The sequence below is a fragment of the Cinclus cinclus genome, chromosome 1 (assembly GCF_963662255.1).
Source record: "Cinclus cinclus chromosome 1, bCinCin1.1, whole genome shotgun sequence".
NCBI lineage: Eukaryota > Metazoa > Chordata > Aves > Passeriformes > Cinclidae > Cinclus > Cinclus cinclus.
This window is the reverse complement of record NC_085046.1, coordinates 15746661-15766601: the sequence shown is the minus strand read 5'-3', so window position 1 is coordinate 15766601 and position 19941 is coordinate 15746661. Positions and strand designations below refer to the sequence as shown.

General features: G+C 39.3%; 1 protein-coding gene and 1 non-coding gene across 3 annotated transcripts; one reads left to right on the top strand and one right to left on the bottom strand.

Moving 5' to 3' along the window:
• The first annotated feature begins 734 nt into the window (after positions 1-734).
• Positions 735-14780, top strand: RAB18 (RAB18, member RAS oncogene family). Of its 2 annotated transcripts, XM_062507105.1 has the most exons (7): positions 735-850; positions 3442-3497; positions 8591-8652; positions 10423-10495; positions 11991-12109; positions 12190-12256; positions 13790-14780. In XM_062507105.1, the coding sequence occupies exons 1-7, from the start codon at positions 783-785 to the stop codon at positions 13966-13968; spliced, it is 624 nt and encodes a 207-aa protein (XP_062363089.1). In that variant the 5' UTR covers positions 735-782; the 3' UTR covers positions 13969-14780. The 2 variants fall into 2 exon arrangements, with proteins under 2 accessions (XP_062363089.1, XP_062363095.1); XM_062507111.1 differs by lacking the exons at positions 10423-10495; positions 11991-12109.
• Positions 14781-19062: 4282 nt separating this feature from the next.
• On the bottom strand, positions 19063-19136 carry TRNAN-GUU (transfer RNA asparagine (anticodon GUU)). The gene has a single exon. It is a non-coding gene; the product is annotated as a tRNA-Asn (tRNA).
• Between the last annotated feature and the right edge of the window lie 805 nt (positions 19137-19941).

Genomic DNA, 19941 nt, shown 5'->3' with positions numbered 1-19941 from the left:
CATCTGACATGTACTCTTAATTTTAGAAGAGTTGCACTTATTTACACATGGCCTGAGGTAGGTTTCAAGCCGTAATAGCAGGTTAGCTGAACCGGTTATAAAGACACTTTCTCACAGGAATCTGTTGGAAAAAAAAAACAAAAACAAACCGAACAACACTTTTGGCTTTTAATGGAGAATGTAAGATGCTTGTAAAAGAGCACATGGCGTCACGCACAGCAGGCCCCAGTGCTGGTTTGTCCCCAAGCCCGTGTTTTGGGGACGGGCTCCGGACCAGCCGCTCCCGTGGCAGGCGGCAGCTGGCTCTGCTCCCGCACCGGGCGCTGGCCGGCTGCTTCCCTGCGGAGCAAGCAGTCACAGCATCGTCTGGAAAAGACCTCTGAGCTCATCGAGTCCAACCGATCACCACGTCGTCAACCACTGCATGCCACGTCCAGTCTTTCCTTAAACACCTCCAGGAGCGGGAACTCCATCACCTCCCCGGGCAGCTCACTGCCATGTCTAATACCCCTCTGCCGTTCTATCTGATGTCTTTGTCCCCGCGGCCCTGGATTCTAACCCCCACAGCAGCCGCAAACCCCGCCGGACTCGCCGCCCCCCTCAGGTCACGGCCGGGGCGCGCAGCTCCCCCCGCCGCGGGTCCGCGCACGCGCGCACGGCCGGGCCCGCCCCGCCCCTCCCGCTGTAAACACGCCGCGGGCGGTCCCGCGCAGGCGCAGCGCCGCCGCCGCAGCTGCGCACGGAGCTCGGGCGGTCGGGGCCGGTCCGGGGGCGCTGCCGGGATGGACGAGGACGTGCTGACCACTCTGAAGATCCTCATCATCGGCGAGAGCGGCGTCGGCAAGTCCAGGTGAGGGGGCTCCTGCCAGCCTTCCACAGCCTCTCCTGGCCGGCCGGTTCCGGACTAAGGCCCCTGTCGGACGACGCCGTCTGGGCGCGGCCTGCGCCCCGCAGGGCCGGGCCCGCGGGAGGAGCTCCCTCTCCCCTTCCCGGACAGCCCTCCGTTGGGCGAGAGGGTACCCCTCCCCTCCTCCGCACCGCCGTCAAAGCGGTGTCTGCCAGGTTTGGCCGCAGACAGATGAAGCGGGGCTTCTGTCGGGCTGCCCTGGGTCACCTGGGCCGCCCTGAGCCCGGGGAAGCGTCCCCAGGTCGTAGGGAGATAGGTGCCCTTGTACATCACCACAGCGCTCGGGGGTTTATGTCTAGTCCATAATATGTATATGCGGAGTCACAAGTGACCCAGCATTGGGTGTGTGCGGGGAGCAGGGGCACGCAGCAAAGTAGTTCTAACACAGGGTTTTTTTTTTTGGTAATCGCAGGCTTTATCGGGTACTTTGAGGTTGATTTCTTCCTCCCTGCCAAATTCATGGCTTTGCTAAGCCATAGATTCCAACTCTAAGGAGTCGTGATTTTATTTGTATGGCTTTTTTTTAATAACTTTTTTTTAATAGTAACATAGTTCTTACTAAAAGGTGTGGGATATAAATGTAGGAGGGTATCTGGGACTGTATCATACCCGTAATTTTATATTTGATATTTTTGTAAAAACAGTATGTGTCCTTGATTGTGACCCTGTATTACATACAAGTTGCTAATTAGGAAAAAAAAAGCGCCTGTAGTTGTTAAAAATCCATCAGTTACTCGTTTGAATTAGCTACTGAATTGAGAATTAGTACAGTAGGCCCCTGGTGACAGACATGATCTGAGCAAATTTCTTTTAGTTGAGGTCATCTCTTATATATGAGTGGCCATATGGAAGAATTTTTCCCGGGGCAGATCGAATACACAGTGGTTGTGCATACCTATTTATATACCTTTTTCTTTACATCAGAAAGCTTGTTAAAAGAGGCATTATGTGGAGGAAATAAAAATGCTATTAAACAATAACAGTGCAGTTGTTCACATATGGAAATTTAATATTGAATTATTTCTAAATTTGTGTCTCTTACCTATTGGATGACTAGGAAAAGTCAGATATTAAACAGGTATTAGCATGGTGGAGTAAGAGGCTGGAGTCCTGACTTCAGAGCAAATGCTGTCTTACACGTGGTCCCTTTGAGGGTGCTATGCTTTGTAGGAGATGATAGCTACATATGAAGAAAAGGTATAAGTTGGCTGGGCTTGGCATGCAAGACTGGTAAAATGATGGTTTTGTTCTAGTAGCAGTATATGGGTTCCATAATTTCTGTGTTCTGAATGAAACTAGTTGTTGGTTGTAACTAAAAATAGCTGCTCTTAAATAGCATCCTTATACAACCAACTGAAGGTACTGATAAAAATCCTGTGTGCTGTCATTTAAAAAAAATATCGTTTTAATTTTTCTTTGATAAATAAAGCTACCATGTGGTTTTGGGGTTCTAGAGTAAGGAGTGAGCAAACAGTGGTTTGTGATTAACTTGGAGTTGTCACTCATCCTCATTGAAATAAGAGAATTTTAGTGGTCACTGTTTTTGTCAATGCAGGACTGTGTCCAAATGCTAAAAAGCACTTGACTTTTAAATTCACATGCTAAAAGAGGGGAAAAGAACAGGATGGTGGGGTAGACCAAAAACTAAACAAGGATTTGTTTTGTTTCTCCATGCTGGAAATAAGTAGAAGCTGTGGTCATAGCAAACAGCTGCCTGCCATATGCTCTCTCCACAGATGCATAAGGCTGTTGATTTTAGAAAATGCATGCTCAGAATCTTTGTCTCTCATAAAAATATTACATTTGGCACTGGTGGCATTATGGGCACTTAAAGGGACCCTGCAGGGCTATTGTGTGATGTGCTGTTAAATCTTAGGTGTAAACTTTTCTACTGATAGCAAACACATTAATCAGGATGGGGGAAATGTCATGTGCATGAGTCGTTACATACAAAGAAATACAAAATTATAAAACATTGGGGAGCTATTTCTACTCTTCAGCTTCTGCGTCTTTATTTCTGATGGTTGTTTTCCTTTCTGTTCCCCTGTGTGCCCAGTTCAAGGAGTTATTTCTGGGATGAAAAGCTGACTTGGAATTTATTTCTCAAGCTTACAGAAATACTGTGTGAAGCAATATTGAAACAAAACAAAAAATACTACTTTTGTACTGAATTTTGGAAGAAGAAAAGTAGAATAAAGTTGAAGTAAAATGCTTTGCAAAGCAGATCACATGACTGTTCAGGCAACTGATTTGACAACTTGTGTGGTACTTTGTTTTCAAACAGACATTCTTGGTAATACATGCAGAGAAGAGATACGGGCTCAGGTAGCAGAGCATGTCTGCTCTATTCTTTCCATGTTATTTTCTTTTTTCCATGTATTCTCTTCTACAAAAAAATAAATAAAATCTGGTGTGAGTTTAGTTAGCTGTGTGATCTTGCTGTTCCTTTCAGACTTGTAGTTTATAGGCTTCTAGCAAGGTAAGGATATGCTATTATAATACTAATCTCTTATTTTTCTTTTTTCCCCTGTCAGCCTTCTGCTGCGGTTCACAGATGATACGTTTGACCCGGAACTTGCAGCAACAATTGGTAAGTATGTGCTAATACAACCTTAGAAAAACTGATAATATCTTCAGTGTAAAATTGTGGTTTGTTCAGACTTGTCTAATGTGTAGTGGAGTTCAGACATGTTTGCCTTTCTGTAAGAACTACAACTCTCCTACTGATTTATCTGTGCAAAATAACTGTCAGGTTTTTGACTAATAATATTGCTATCCAAACCTTGTGTCTATGTAATATGATACTTGGTAGCTATCTTAAGACTCTGTATCAGGTAGCATTAACTCTTCCAACTTCTGACACTACTTAGTGCACTGGGCTCTGCCTGGCTTCTGCTTTTCCCCTGTAGGGAGGAAATTACAATGTGGCTTTTTTTTTGTTCTACTTAGCAATCAGTTCCTTGGCAGCTAGACTCCTGAGAAAAGTGGAAGAGAGCCAAGAATCTAGAGCTGCTGGGGAAAAAGGCAGTGACGTGTCAGTGCTGTGCTGGTATTATACCTACCAGCATGGGTCAGTTTGTGCTGGGGGAGAGTGACCCAGAAGGCAGGATAACTAAGTAGATTGGTTCACAAAGGAAGCAAAATGGAACTTTTAAGAGTGTGATGGAACTCTGTGCCAAAGTAATAACTGAAATCATGGAAAATAGAGATACTTTTTCACACACATTTCAGTTGTGTTTTTTTACTTTCTTTGTAGGAAGAGTTCTGTCTAAGAGCTTATATAGATTTTTTTTTTTCTTTGAGTTCAGCTGTTGGTAGGCAAAACCAGCTCTAATTTATTAAGAATTAAATAAATTGGTCTTGTTTTTCGTTAAAATTAATAAGATTCAGGAGTACTATTTCATATAAAGCACTGAAAAGCCAAGGGGAGGAGCATGGCCTATTTTTGTTAATTCCATTGCTTACAAAAAGTGAGGTTGTGCAAGCTGCCCCACCTCAGTTTATGAGGGAGGATAGCGTGGAAGGAAACAGCAATGAATTAGATCAGGTGGTGAAGATGGCAATTTTGGATTCTAATTTAATAGTTTTGGCACTGTATATACTTCAGGTCCTGTTACTCTCTTGATATATCAACCATGTGAGCCAGGAAGTTAGTGCAGAATAGCTAGTTCAGCTTTCATGATGTTTTGGATACCAAAAGAGTAGTTCCATCTTTGAGAGGCCATTTTAATTGTTTGGAGGATTTTTTGGGTTTTTTTAATGGTGGGGTTTCTTTTTTTTTTTTTTTTTTTCATTCTACTTTTTGTATCTGTGTCAAAAACTGGCATCAGTGCACTCTTTGAGAAACTAAGGAATTACTTCCTGAAGTAATTCTTCTTTGGGTTTGTCAAAATGCACAACAGCATGTGTGGTAGCTAATCACTGATTGTTAAATAGCAACAATTCAAGGTTTCCTGCAGGCAGATCCTACCTGGCAGGTCCTATTCTGCTCTATTTCTGATGTGGAAAAGGAGGAAGAATACTCAATGTAAGCATTATTTCAGGTAGAGTTTGAGTTCTGAAACAAATATACTAATCTGGAATGAATGTGATCATTTGTCAGGAAGTCAGTTTGTAGAGACTGAGTAAATGCTGGCATAGATCATGTTAGGCCCATTTAGCTGATGTTTGAGGTAGTGCTGTGCAGTAGAGCTACTGTGGTCCCAGCTGTTCAAGTCCTGCAGTGTGGTGTGTTGAGTATTCTTAGGGGAGAGCAGGTTCATTTTTTTGTCCACTTAAGTGGAAGAGGACAGAATCTGGGTTTTTATTTGTTTTCTCATTTTTCTCTTTAAGCTACTATCCACTGGCATTGCCACTTTCCTGGTGAATGTATTTCTAAGAAGCAAAATGTCAGCTTTAAATTCAGGGCATGATTTGTTGTTCATATAGATTAAGCAGATGGAGTGAGCTCCTAGAGGTAACTATTCTGCTGCCTGAAGACAGACCCTAGATGCCAATTTCAGGTACTTACACGATGGTGAAATGTCAAAACACTTTGAGTCTTGGCTAGGAGTTCTTTTTGTGCTAATTAAACACTATTTTGTTTTGAGTTAGGAAACAGAAAGACAGAAGAGGTTTTAAAGCCTTTCTTGTTGAAGCTGAAGAGTATGGTGCTTTTTCAAAATGAATGGATTACAATGTCTTCTTTCAATGTCATCTGCATACTGACTGCTGAACTGACTAACATGAATATATATTTTGTATTTGGATTGGAAAGTGAGGAGAACTTTGATTAGTTTGGTTTCCTTTAAGATAGAGCAAGAACTGCACACAAACCCACAATATTGAGGAAAGCCTTGACAGCAGCACAGCTGGTCCTCTGTGATGACCTGTTGAGACATATCTTACCTTCATGGATTGCACAGACCTACTGGGTACAATTTAAAAGAAACACTAAATGATTGTTTCATGTGGGTTATTCTTCAGAACTTAATACAAATCCTGTGATATTCTTCGAAGAATAAGCTTCTTTTGGCAAGTAATTCAGCTTCAGGGGCTTCAGTTGTGTTAAACGTGTTGTATTTTACCTAGCAGATTACCTGTCCTTGTATTTCTTGAGGCTGGCTTGTTTGTTGGACTTCATCATGTGATACTTACCAGACTACATGTATGCCAGTATTTTCTGTTGTCCTTACTGCTCATGCTTATTTTCACTTACTTGCTCTTTGTATGAGAGAGTCTAGATAAGTGTCCAGTGCAATCCATGTTTTGCAAATGAAACCATGTATTGCACAGATCTGATGTCTCTTAACTTTTCAGCTTTCCTTGCATTTGGAGTCTTCAAACTCCTAAGCCGTCCAGCTTGTCACTTAGCTACAACACAAATACTACACTGTAGCTAATTGTGTACTTCCTCTAAATGCAGCGTGGCATTACTGGCCTGATTGTGACAGCAGTATCAGTGACAGAGCTGCTTCTTGCAGATTGTAAGTCCATAGTATGTTAGTGTGTAGCACTGAGGCAGGAGGTGTTAACACACAGGAGTACAGTCTAGTAGTGCTGTCTTGTTTCTGGCTGCCTTCCAAGGCATGGTGGAAAGCACTGTCAGCTTTCTGCTGTCAGGGGTAGATAAAACACTCTTGCAAGGTCAGAACTGATACCTGTCACACAAACGTGTCTATATTCACTGTTGGTTTTAGGAAGTATAAATAACTGTTTTTTATAATTCAACAAGACATTCTTGAGCCTTAAATTTTTTCTACTTGTTTTTCCTTACGGCAGATTGGCAACCAAAAACCTAAGTATTTAAAAGTTTTCTTTTTGTTAATTAACTTTTATATGTGTTGAGCTCCTTTGTTTGTTAGAATTGTATTTTACATACCTCAATCACTTTTAAAGTTGTATTTTGGTGTGTTATTAGTTCACTTTTATACTTTTGCTTTTTAACAGTCAGTTTAACGCATAGGGTTTAGCCACTATTTTAGTTACTTACTTTACTTGCATTGCTCTTGCAAAATTTAAAGTTAATTTTAAACCAGCAGCAACAGTAACATAAAGGTATATATATCCATTTCCATTAAATTAAAATTGCTGAACTGTGCAGATAGGCACAAGATATTCAATCTGTTTACTGAATGGTAGAAAGATACTGTGGTTTCAGAATACATATATTTATCTTAAGGAAGAAAGCTTTCTTGAAATTACTCTGATGTATTTTAATTTGTCATGTTAAGTATCCAATAGACTTGTAATAACTACAGTTACAGATTTTGGTGCCAGACTAATGGATAAAAGATTGCACTGTGAACTGTTGGACCTGCTGACTGAACTGCAGATGGGGATTTTCAGAGTTCAAGGGAAAGAACATGCAATTACAGGGGAAGAAGGAGATTCTCTTAGTCCCAAAGTTACTGCTGAGTGCTGAAAAATGGAGAGAACAGAATGTTCTCTAGGATCAAATTGAGTCAAATTGCTAGCAGCGCAGTCTTCTGTGAACTAGGTGAAGTTCTAAGAACTGATGTTTAAATAAAGTTAATAACAACTGTTCTTTTCTGTGAACATAACTGTAGAATAATGTCCTATTCTTTTGCAAAATACTGAGCATTATATTACTGCTAAGTTAGGAACTAGGAGTCCTAGTACCTGAAAAAAAGCTAAGTTCTGTTCAGTTACTCAAAAATCGATGTACTTTGGGAAAATTTTCCTTGAAAGAGAGTATGGGTTTCTTCCAGTGCAGAATGTTGTCTGAAAAACACCTGACACTTCAGGGAACACTCCAATGAGCTGAAGCTGAGAAACAGTGGAATAAAAATTGTGTTGATCTTTTTTAAAACAAGGCTTTTTTGGAGTTCAGTGCAACTGAAGTTTAAATCTGCTTATGATACACAGTTTCTTAATCATACTTTATATCCTTTGTTACTTTTAAGTTGAATGTATTTTGGCAGCTGTTTGTATTTGTTTGTAATCTGCATGAATTTGGGAATGTAAGCGCAGCATACTCATCCTGAGGCTCTGCTAATTTTCTATTAGAGTAGTTAAGTTCTTTTTCTGGTAAGGAATGTGATGATTTACATTGTAAATCCAAGTACAAAAAGGTTGCTGTTGCACTTGAAAGTTGTTCTTATAGAAGTATCAGCTTTCCAGACTGATACTTCATTTTAGAGCTGCTGCTTGGTGGGAAGTGAAAGTTCGCTCCAAAATATTTGAAAAATTAGATACTTGATATTACTAACCCAAGGGTTAAATTAAAGCATAATGGATCATAACTGTGCAGAGCCTCTCAAACAGGTGTGTGTCACTGTATTATTTAAATTTGCAGTCACTAACATGTTGTTCTCTTTGGCCTGAGTTTTGTGCATCCTGTCCCTGAGCAATTGATAGGCTGCTAGTTCCTGGGGGTGGAAGACACATGAAGGGGGAAGAATTGTTGCATGTTGGAGTAGATGACTGAGCAGCAGAGCCATTATCTTGTTGTGTGTTTGGAGAATGTTTGTGAGTAATGAGTAGAAAGTGAATTCATATGAATTATATAATTCATTTTGTGCAGGGTTCATAAATAGCTAATGGAACTTACTCTTCCTGCTTGTGTCAAAAAACACAGATTTTTTTTTTTAGTTTGATTTTATTTTTTCCATTTCTCTTTACTTTCTTTTTCAAAGATAGCTGTAATATGTTTGAAGAACTAAAATATTTTTTCTCCTCTAGGTGTGGACTTCAAGGTGAAAACTATTTCAGTTGATGGAAACAAAGCTAAACTGGCAATATGGGTAAGTCTCTCCTAAGTTGTTTATGTGCTGCTTTGCTTTAGGAGTAGCTAGGGTTTCTGTAATGTATAATTTGTATAGAATCCTTTTCTGTTAATATGAAGATGATTTGGAGAAGTGGGACATTAATACTGCAGCATTCAGAAGGTGCAGTGAGCCGTGGGACAGTTGGCTGATGGAGTGGTTCTGCTGCCTGTGAGCTTCTGCAGTACTAATTCCAGGTCTAATTGGGATAGAAGTAGGGAAAAGGAGGAATTAAATGGTATTAAATCAGTAGAAGGGTGCACTTCCCTACTAAATTTTGCCTGTAATGCTGAGGTTGTGTATTAATAGGTTAAGGATTGCAGTTGCATGCTCATTTTTGTCTAAACTTCATAGCCATCATACAAAGGCTTTTATAGCCTCAACGTCAGAATTATTTGTAGCAGATGGATTTCAAGGAGAGAGGGGCAGTGTTTGTAATCATAGCCGTTCAACTTCTGCTCTAGTTAAAAGTAGAACTTCCATTATGGCAAGTGAAGAAAAAGTACTTCCAAATTTAAAAAAAATATTCTCCATTGTGTAAACCAGCCTCCACACTTAGGTGACTTGAAGCAGGTTTTTGAATAGTCAGATCCAGTTGTGTCTTCTTGTACCAAGCAAGAATAAAACTTTGTTTCTCATAAAAGCAAGTTATCAGACCCTTGTTTCCTTGGGAAGTAGCAGCAGAAGAGCTTGAAATGTGTATTGCAGTGCTTTTGTAGCTTGGAGGGTGCTTCATAGATCCCTAACAAACAGGACTTATATCTTAGTTACAGTAGCAATCATCAGTGAAATAAATGGATTTGACAAAGAAAAAAAAATGCAATGGCTTGACAGAAAATATAAAAGGCATACAGGAGGAGAACCACACTGATAGCAGAACTAGGAATGATAAGTTAGGGTTTATTTTCTTTCTTTTTGATAAACAGAAAGAAATAACCCTGAGGTAAACTGGAAAAGAAAAGCTTGTGAAGGTGTGTCATGACACAAAACCAGTTTTAGATGTGTGACATTGAGTGGTTTGTAGAATGTTGAAGTCCAGTTAGCTTATCTAGGTTCTTTGTCAGGGCATCCACAGGGTTTCATGTGTCACTTCTAACCTAATTTATTAAAGTTGTTTAAATACTCTGTGCATAAAGTCTTTAATGAGTGTGCACTATAACTTAATCTCTGATAATAAAACAGCATTCTAATTTTGGTGGGTTTTGGGTTTTTTCCCAGACCTATTGAATTTTTAAATTTTTGGATGCAGACTCAACTTTGCTTAAACCCAGAAAAACTTCTGACTTATTCCTGCTTCTGCTGTGTTATAGCATGTTAGTGCATTTACCCAGATACTCAATCCTATTTAATTTGACCAAGTGATTGAAGTTAAGGAACTGGTTTTGTTTTCATGGGCTGTGACGCTTGTTAGAAAATCTTATACTGCAGCTATGCTGCTTTCTTGCTGGTTGCTGCAGTGCTAGCTGCAGATCAAATGCCTTTGCAGAAATGGCCATCTTACTATTATATAATCCAGCTACATACTATGTCTAATTGTTCAAAGGTGTTTCCCAGGACTACATAAAATCTCAAAGTTAGTGTGTCATAAAAGAACAGGGGAAGGAATAAACTCAGCTAATCTGCTATAGTTAAACTATAGGAATATAGTTTCAATCTTACTTTGTATGTTCATTACAAGTGGAATGCCTGAAAGCTAAACTACATTCTGCTCACATTCTGAATAATGGAACTTTTTGAATGGCTTATTAGGATACTGCAGGTCAGGAGCGGTTCAGAACATTAACCCCCAGTTACTACAGAGGTGCACAAGGTGTTATCCTAGGTAAGTATATCTTTGCATGCTACTTCAAATGTTTGTGGTTATCTTGTGCATTGGAGTTACACAAACTCATATAACCTTTACATAATATCTAATTGATATTAAAATTTTTTGTATCTGTGTTGAGCAACTCATATTAAAGTGTCTTGGTGTCTCAACCTCTTTCTCATGTAGTCAATCTGACCAGCTTGAGAACCTCTGATTTTTGCATGAGAATAAAAGCTACTGCTTCTGAACAGATAGCTTGGAGCTGTTGTCCTTGTGCTGTCATGAATTTGTCTTTTATTTATTGTTTTTTATTTTTGCCCGTGCCTACTAAGTGCAGAGTGAAAAAAACTCTCCTCAGTGTAGTCTCTCTGTATCAATGTGATTAGCTTTTCTTTTTCTTATCCCTGTTTTTTCCTGGTGAAATTAATAACATAAGGAGTGTGGAATCTGGCTGAGGTTTTTTGCTATTTGCCTCCCAACTGATGGAATGTTATACAGTCAGAATCACTTAGAAAAGACCAGCTGGTCATGTAGAAAACACCAATCTGTGTGTGAGAAACCCAGGCAAAACCCATAATTTCAGCTTCACAATGAAGTCTCATTTGTGATTTTTTTTTTTTTTTTTTTGTGTATGGAAGTCTGTTTGCTAGGCGCTGAGCTCTGAAATTCTGCTTCTCCACTGCTAGGAGTCAGGAGCTGACTAAAGTAGGGGCAGAGATGTACATTTAATTTTCTTGAAGTTGCTTCTGACTTTAGAGACTCTTGATAAGATATTGTGTCTAGTTAAATTGTTTAAGGTGGAATAACATCTGTTATGTGACCTCCTGATAGGTTTCCCAAGTTGTGAGTTGCGTTATCTTCCTGGTGTAGGAAGGTGCTGTCAAAGCATGTCATGTCCTGTCCCTTAGTTGCACTGAACCTGCCACTTAATGGTGGAAGCTTTAAACAAGCAGTGTTTGGTAGATAGAAGGTTCTGCTGTTGGGATTTGCTCTCCCATTTTATTCAATTAGCTCCTGACTCTATTTTTTTGGAAAATAGGTAATAAAGAAAAAGTTGTTCATGCAAGCCGAGTTACAGATTTGATTGACAGAAGTGGTTTATGCCTGTCTGCACATGGGATGTTAAAGGAAAAAAACACTTTCATTGCTCCAGTACTGAAGGTCATGCTATCCTCTTTGCATAGATGTTGTGTAGTGATTTTAGGTATCCTACATGAGGGATCTGCTAGTGTAGAGTTCCTTGGAGAAGGACAGTCTCTAGCCTGCAAGCTAGGGTGTATCAAGTCTGAGAACTGTAGGTGGCTGAAGCTTGGAGTTGTTCTGTATCAGTGATTTGAGCTGGTAGGTGTCCTACTTTTTTTCCAGTTGTTCCTATAGAAGGTAAATTTGAATCCTTAGTAAGAACTCCTTCAGTTTCCTGATTCAAAAAACTATCTTTTTTGCTCCTTTTGTAATGTAAGCTGTAATTCTTGGAAAAATATTGTGGAATAATATCGCTAATATCTTTCAGTTTATGATGTCACAAGAAGAGATACTTTTGTCAAGCTGGATAACTGGTTAAATGAATTGGAAACATACTGCACAAGGAATGACATAGTGCAAATGTTAGTTGGAAACAAGATTGATAAGGTAAACCAGATTCAACTGCAGTAAGTAATCTGCTGGTGTATTTTATTAATAAGGAATATTAATGGTTTATTTTATTATAGGAAAACCGTGAAGTTGACAGAAATGAAGGCCTCAAATTTGCAAGAAAACATTCCATGTTGTTCATAGGTATGTTATAGATGTTTGCAGAGATTTTTCTTGATTTTTGTTACATAAGGAAAAGTACCGCTTCTGTAGGATTTAGTCTTAATGTGTACAGTCCAATTAATGATATTTCTCAGCTGCACTGGGCACAAAGATAATGGGTATTCCTGTTTTTTTAAAATTGTGCCTATGTCCAGATACCTGTTCTAATTGTGGATGATTATGTAAAGATGCATAAGGATGAAGGGCAGAGTACAAGCTCTCTGTAACCTGATGAAGCCCGTTTTGGGTTTGGGATTTTGTCTGGTTTCTTTTCCCAGCTGACTTGCTAGATCAATAACAGGCACAATTGAAAGAGGGAAAACTGGTGCTAGTGGCAAGCCTTCAGTATAGCAAAATAGCTGGTACCTGAGAGAAATCTCTATTAGAACTGGGATGCAAGAACAGGTAGGTATGTAATTAACTTAGGAATGGTGGGTGGGATTGAATAATGGCATAATTATGACTAGGGCAAATATACTGGTCTCATCTTGCTGCAAAATGAAACAGGTCTTGTAATGATAAATTTAAAAATGGGTGTTGAAGTGGCTCTTTATGCATGTGTTTATTATGTGTTTCACCTAAGGATCAGAAGGAATTATTTTATAAGATGGTTGCAGTAGCAGAGCAGTTCATTGGCATGTATTCATTCATTCTTGTACTTAGACTTGCATTCCTTATCTCTGACTGAAGATTTATTTTTGTTTAGCGTCCTGCTGTGTTTCTTTTTAGCTACAGTGTCAGATGTGGAAATGTTCAAAGTTGAGGCACAAGCTACTTAGTGCATGGGAGAGGAAAACAAAAATGAAAATCAGACTATAAGTGTACCTATATACGTGTATGTGTGTATATATATAAAAATATATATATATATATAAATATATATGCATGCTACATGTGTTAAGTATCTGCGTGGCTGCATAAATGAACAGGGAAAAAGCCCCTGTGGAACTGAACAATTTCTGATGGTTTCTGTTCTCATAACACAACCTGTGGGCAGATTTCTTAGTCTTGGTCATAGTAAAGACCAGAGTGAAATTACCTAGAATTTTGCTAACTGCAAAAGGAATGAGATTCTTTATTGCTTTTTATCGGATGAGTTTTCTCATGGAGACTGACCCAGAATCCTGCAGTATGGATCCCTTGATTCGTATGGTCTGGTGGTATTACAGTTACAATTAATGTACAAAACTGAAATACAGAACAGCAACCAGGTTTTTCAGACAAGAGTCCTAATTGTTTTTACTCAAGTGCTTTCCACAGGAAAATAAAACTAAGCTGTAGCTGTCTCCATATGTTCTGGTGCAGTTTGGCTTGAAAGCTCTTCTATTAAAAGTATTTTGAGGTGCTACCTGTGTGGTGACAAATCCACATAGTTGCCAATTTCGGCACCACTGTGTTTTTAAAGAGCAGGTTGTAGAAGTTTTAAGTCTGTTGCAGGTTGAAACTTAACTGTAAGAGAAATATTAAGTTACCAGAAGTTATGCTAACACTTGACTTTCTGTGTCCCTTCTCCAGAGGCAAGTGCAAAAACATGTGATGGTGTGCAGTGTGCCTTTGAGGAACTTGTTGAAAAAATAATTCAGACTCCTGGACTGTGGGAGAGTGAAAGCCAAAACAGAGGTGTAAAGTTATCAAACAAGGAGGAAGGATATGGAGGAGGAGGAGCATGTGGTGGATATTGTTCTATGTTATAAACTTCGGGAAGCTTATTCTTTGCATATTTAAACAGATAGTTACATCTTTCTGTACATAAAGTCATTAAATGCTATTTTTAGGGACCTTGCAGTTTGCACATATTTGTTTTGTATCATGGCAGTGAACACTTGTAGGAAAAACGTTCTGCAGCTTTCCCAGTTTGAAAATGTTATGGTAAGCATGCCCAATTTGCAATCTCCAGGTTTTTATAAGTAGCATAAATAATGTGCAAGAACAAATGCACTAAAAATTTTACAATTGTATATGTTAATTGTGTAACTATTCTAAACAAATCCATCTAACAAATACTGCATTGTCTGCTCTTTGTCTCATTTTTAAATTCTGTTGAAATTACAGAACTGTATAGTGTGCACAGATCTTGGAAACAGGATAAGCTATAAATGTTACATTTCATCTCTTCTAGGAAATGCTTTTTGAAGGTATTAAAAGCAGCAGGATTATACAGTTCTTAGACAAGTCTGCTAAAATTTTGTCTTTCAGCAGTGCAGTCTAAAATGCTAATTGGCACAGGCCCTAGTTGGCATCAGCACTTTCTTGAAGAGATGCTTTGAAAGCTTCCTTTGCAAATCTGGGAGATGCCATGTTTTCCTTTTAATCATTACTTCAGTTGATGGCTTAACTGGAGTTTTAATCCTGTGATATTTATATACTAAATTTGTGGTACTCTTGCACTCTAGGTTTTTATGATGGTCTGCTCTAACTTGCTTCAGAAAGTCTTCATTATTGGCAAGGGGTCTGAGTGATGTCATTGTTCTTTCATTGTGAATCATTTTGCCACACTGCAGTATGGATTCCTTTTGTAATATAAGTTTATCCCAACTGTAGCTCACTGTTACTGTGAGACTCTTTATCACGTCTGCTTTGTGCAGCTGCTTATTCAGAAATAAAACTTCTGTCACAGACACTAAATGGGAAGCTATAGGGCTTCTTGATCTCTGTATGAAAAAAATACTATTGCAATGAGTATTCACTTGAATTTACTGTATCAAAGCCAATGGTTTGTTTCAGAAGACTTGTATAGACTTAATAAATTTTTTTCCACAGTATTCAACTTTTTTAACCTCTTTTTATCGCAGAGTTCTGTATTTTCTAGCATGGTTTAAACAAGGTCTTTTCGTACAAACAAATTATTTCTAAAGGACAAGACAAAGATGCTGTGCTGTGTGTTTTTTTTTTTTAAATAATCACTATAGTGCAGTCAATAAATGAACTATAAGGCAGTTTCTTGTAAGTAGTGAGTGACAGCATCTTCTGTTACTGCAAGGTTTTGTCTAAATGTCAGCATATATGATCTGTGTTTTGCAGCAGGTCTTGGCTGCTTCTGTTAAAATATGCTTTCTTCACATGGAAACTTATTTTCTATTCTGTTTTATACTTGATAGAAAACTACCAAAATTTGAAGACTTAACCATACTAGTTGTCTTTTTCTAAATATTGTGTCTACTATTGTTCATGTAGTAGGATAATTTAAATATGTAAATGTAATTAATATTAAATCTGCATAAACATTATATTAAAATCTTAGATTTGTGTTACTGTTGCATACAGAGTATGTGGGCTGAGCAAATCATGTTAGGATTTTAGATTTTGTCTTTTGTAGACTCACAGTAGAGGAAAGTTGCAGGTGAGTTAACTCTGAATAACCTAATTTTGTCAGCAATAGTTGGCAGGTATTATAATGCTGGTAGATGCTTGTAACTTATTTTCACATTTGTTTCTCCACTAGTTTGGGTGCATCCCTATGCTTAGAAGAGACTTTTGGTTTCTCACAGAAGGTCTTTTTATCACAGGACCTGGATTCATCTTTTATTCTTCTTTTGCCAGATCTGACAGCTTTTGTCAGAGGGAGGGAATGGCGGGGTTCTCTGAATAGTGGGTATTGTTCTGCAAAAGAATTAAGTCATTTATTCGTTACTGCACTGCAGAATATTTCTGGGAGAGAAGTATTCTGAAACAGCATAATTAGTGATACTGAGAGCAGTTAGAGGTTTGGTTGTTTGTTTTTGTTCTTTTTTTTTTAAGTAGATGTTTTCTAATTGACTTGCAGCTAGCTCTTTTGTCTTCATCTTTTAAGCATGTTTAGTTTTGTCTCTGAGGAATGTTTTTCCTAGAGTGTCACTTTTCATCATTGCTCTGTCAAGAAGCTCTGCACTGGAAGGCTGTGTTCCTGTGCTTCCAGTATTTGTTAAAGAAAATTCAGCAACAGTTACTGTGCTACCTTCTTTAATTATTTCTTTGTCCTTTTTTTTTTGTTTTTTTGTTTTTGTTTTTTTTTCCCCAGTGTGTGGGTTGTGGAGCTGCCATCTTTCAAATAAGTCAGTTCCCACGTTTCCCAAGTTTTTTTCCCCTCTTTGTAGGTCAGATTATCTCTTAAGTGCACATCCACTGATGTAGTTGTAATACAAGCATATCTGAAACTACTACAAGCTGTACCACAAGCTCTGCTCAAAACTGACATAGGCCTGTTTGTGGAATAGTGGGCGTGTTGCATCCAGAGAAGTATGTGCAAGAGGTCCTTCAGCCTACCTCAGCAGGTAGCAGAGGGATAATAGAGAGATCAGTTTGCTATTCATCAGGTAATGAGACTGTGTCCATGTCTGCAGCAGGGGGCTTCATACACTAAAGCACTAAACCACAAAGAGGTAACTGAGAAACTTTCTGTGATGGTGAAAGGCTGTTACAACTGAGGTTGCTCCCAGTCCATTTTCTCTAGTCAATAAAGCACTGATTAGCAGTTTAGTACTCTCAGGCCAGGCAGGTATTTTTTGTAGGCTTTACACTAGACTGGAAGAATATGGTACAGCACTTGGCATCTTCTTAAATTTACACTTGAGAATACCAAGTGTTGTTATGGTTTCGTCTTGTATTTCTTCTGCTGCTGTTTTAAAAAGGGAGGTAGGCAAGCTTCTGATGGAGGTTTCAAGATGCTGGGATTTTTATTGCTAGTGGGGCTTGTGTCCAAACTACAGCATCACTTTCCCTGTTCTGCTGCAATAATGAGATCAACAGCTGGCTCAAAGTAAGCATTAACTAAATGAAAATGGGAGTTCAGTGAGTCCACAGACAATAACAGTGACTGCCTCATCAGCCATGGCAGAACTTCAGGGCAGGTGGTCTTGCTGCCTTTGTGTACCACAATGATAACTGCTCTGTATGATTCTTTTTTATTTCCCTTGTTTGTATCAGTAACCTGATACATAGTGAGCTACAATAACCCCTCTAATTTTGCCTTCTAGTTTGGTGCAGTAATTCTATGTTTTGAGGCCTGACTGATACACTTTTTCAAATACTGGGCAGCCTGTGTTGTGATCAATACAAGTTAATGCTATTTGGCTAATGTAGGATTGATGCAAGTGATCATGGTGCTGCATCCATCCTGTCCAAAGCCTGGTGGTAGGTTTGTATCTCACTGTCCTTCTGCTTGCCTTGCTGATGCCTTAGTAATGCCTTATTGATGAAAGCATCAATAGGCAACATTAGCATGAGCAGGACCTTTTCATGTTTCCAGACAAATCACTACATACATTTCAGACCTAGTTGAGCCTTGAAGGGCAAACTATAAGGTGTTTTTCCTGTCCTGCTGTGGAGGGAAAAAAAAGGGAGGAGCTCTCCATTAAAGCCTCAGTCTTTTTTTTGATTTCTGCCTCCTTTGCTTTTGAGTATCTGTGGCACCTTAATTAAAAATTTATGAAGTGTTATATAGGCAAAGAACTGTGAAGATGTGTTTTCAAACTAGCGCATGTGTATGTTCTGTGGTTGATTTAATGGAAGTTTTGTCCTTATCCTTGTGCTGAGTGACACCTGGTCCTTTCTGTTAGAGTGAAAATGGTCACAGCAAGTAAATATTTTTTTCTTGCGCTCTCAGTTTCTGTAACATCAATGCATGTTTTATGTACAATGATAGCAAAATTCCCAGACAGCTTCTAGAATTTCTGGACTCTACTTCTTTATTTTAGAAGCTTAAAACAACCTCAGAAGAGTTTTAAAATAGAAGTGTTAAATCATGATTGGAAGAAAACTCTTCTAGTGTTTTCTGTGTATCATCAGCTCTGGATTTACACATCTGGTAATAAGTCTGCTTGGATCCTTTTGACAGGAGTGCTTGGTTCCCAGTTCCTAATGCTTGTCATGCTGGACTTTCTGAGGAATGTGGCTATCCAGATGTTGACAGCATGAAACTTGTTCTTTAACAATAATGAGAAGGTCCAGATGTAGCTACTTAGGATTAGGAGTGAAGCTGTGAACTGAGGTTTGGGGAAGAGCAGTAGCATTCCCCCAAACCATAAAGACAGTTTTAATAATATGTAATACATTCTGTACACAAAGCAGAAACTATTATAATGCATGGTATACTAAGTATATTTAATATAGCTACCAATACTTTATTAATACAATTTAAGAAATATGTAAATGTATTAACTTTTTGTATTAGGGATTATCTATAATCTCTTGAAATTCATCTTGAGACATAATTACTTTAGTTCAGGTTATGAGGAAGATAGCTAGATAGATAGGCTTAGCATGCATCTATCTACCTGTGGGCAGGTGTCATCCAGAAGAACAGGAGTAAGGATGCTTATGGAAGTAAGATGGAGGGAACCTGAGGGGCTGCTATAAAGTTGTCAGGAGAGGATTTGATTGGATATTAGAAAAAGATTCTTCACCCAGAGGGTGGCTGGACACTGGGGATGGGCCCCCAGGGCAGTGGTCACAGCACCAAGCCTGACAGAGTTCAAGAAGTGTTTGGACAAAACTCTCAGGTGCTTTGTGTGACTCTTGGACCTGCCATGTGCAGGGCAGGAGTTGGATTCTGATGAACCTTTTGGGTGCCTTCTAACTCAGAATATTCTTTGAAGAGTTAAGCTGGAGTTGAATTTTCCGCAGAAATGGACCTGGGGGTTGTGGTAGACACTGAGTGACCACAAGTCAGCAAAGCGCCATTGTGACAGGTCCATTTTTGGGAAGCTGCTTCCAGTGGGGTGGCCATAGCACGTGCTGGTGCCTGTGGTTATTGGCACTTCTCCTTACTGGGCTTCACGAGGTTCTTCTTGGCCTTTAAAAGGGATCTCCTCCGTCCCTGGGTGGGCTCGAACCACCAACCTTTCAGTTAACAGCCGAACGCGCTCTCCGATTGCGCCACAGAGACTGATACATTGCACTTCCCAGAGGAGCTCGATTCCTGACTCTGTTCTGTAAGTGCTGCTGCTGGTGCCTGCATGTGCTGCACAGTGACAGAGTGGTACTGCAGGAACACTGCTGCAGCAAACCTGTCGTGCTCCTGAGTCACAATACAGGCGAGAGAAATGCTGTTACCTCCTGTGGGGAGTGAAAGATGAGATTCTTTTGAAGTATCTGTTCCTCACTGCTTACCTCTCTCAGGAGAGGAGGTCTTGGGGTTGTGTCATGCCAGGCAATTTGCTAGTGGTTCCAAGTTAACAGCACTGTTTCTTGTGCTTTTTGTGCTTCTGGAAATTTAGCTGTAAGAAGTCTGAAATGTGGCTTGTTTATTGTATGTTATGCAATTAAAGCAGGACACAGGTACATTTCAGAGCATGGATTGTGAGACGTCAAACTTACTGACTGCAGAATTCTCAGTGCCTCTGGGAATTGGGGATTAGAGGTGTGAGGTGTTGGGCAGGTCTTAATGAACAGAAGATTTTGTGGTGAAACTTGCATTTTTAAGCTTCATACTGCAAAGAAACAAGATGTTATCAGTGCTAGTGGGCATATGTATTTTTTACTGTCAGTCGTCAGCCAGGAAAAGGTGGAGCCTCCTGTTCTGTGTGGCCTTGTGTATTGCTGGAAACAAAAGGATAGGAACTACTGAGATACATAACAGGAGCTGAGTTCTGTTCAGCTAGTGAATCTCTGTCTGGTTTGTCTAGTTTTCTGCCAGAACAAAACTATTTTAGTATTCCAGCCTTTTTGTTGTTTCTCAGTTGGTGAAGGAA

Excerpts from the sequence above, each read along its gene's own strand:
- RAB18 (XM_062507105.1), top strand. The coding sequence starts at position 783 with ATGGACGAGGACGTGCTGACCACTCTGAAGATCCTCATCATCGGCGAG. Across the intron at positions 8,653-10,422 it reads AAGCTAAACTGGCAATATGG|GATACTGCAGGTCAGGAGCG; the intron begins GTAAGTCTCTCC and ends ATGGCTTATTAG. Across the intron at positions 10,496-11,990 it reads TGCACAAGGTGTTATCCTAG|TTTATGATGTCACAAGAAGA; the intron begins GTAAGTATATCT and ends AATATCTTTCAG.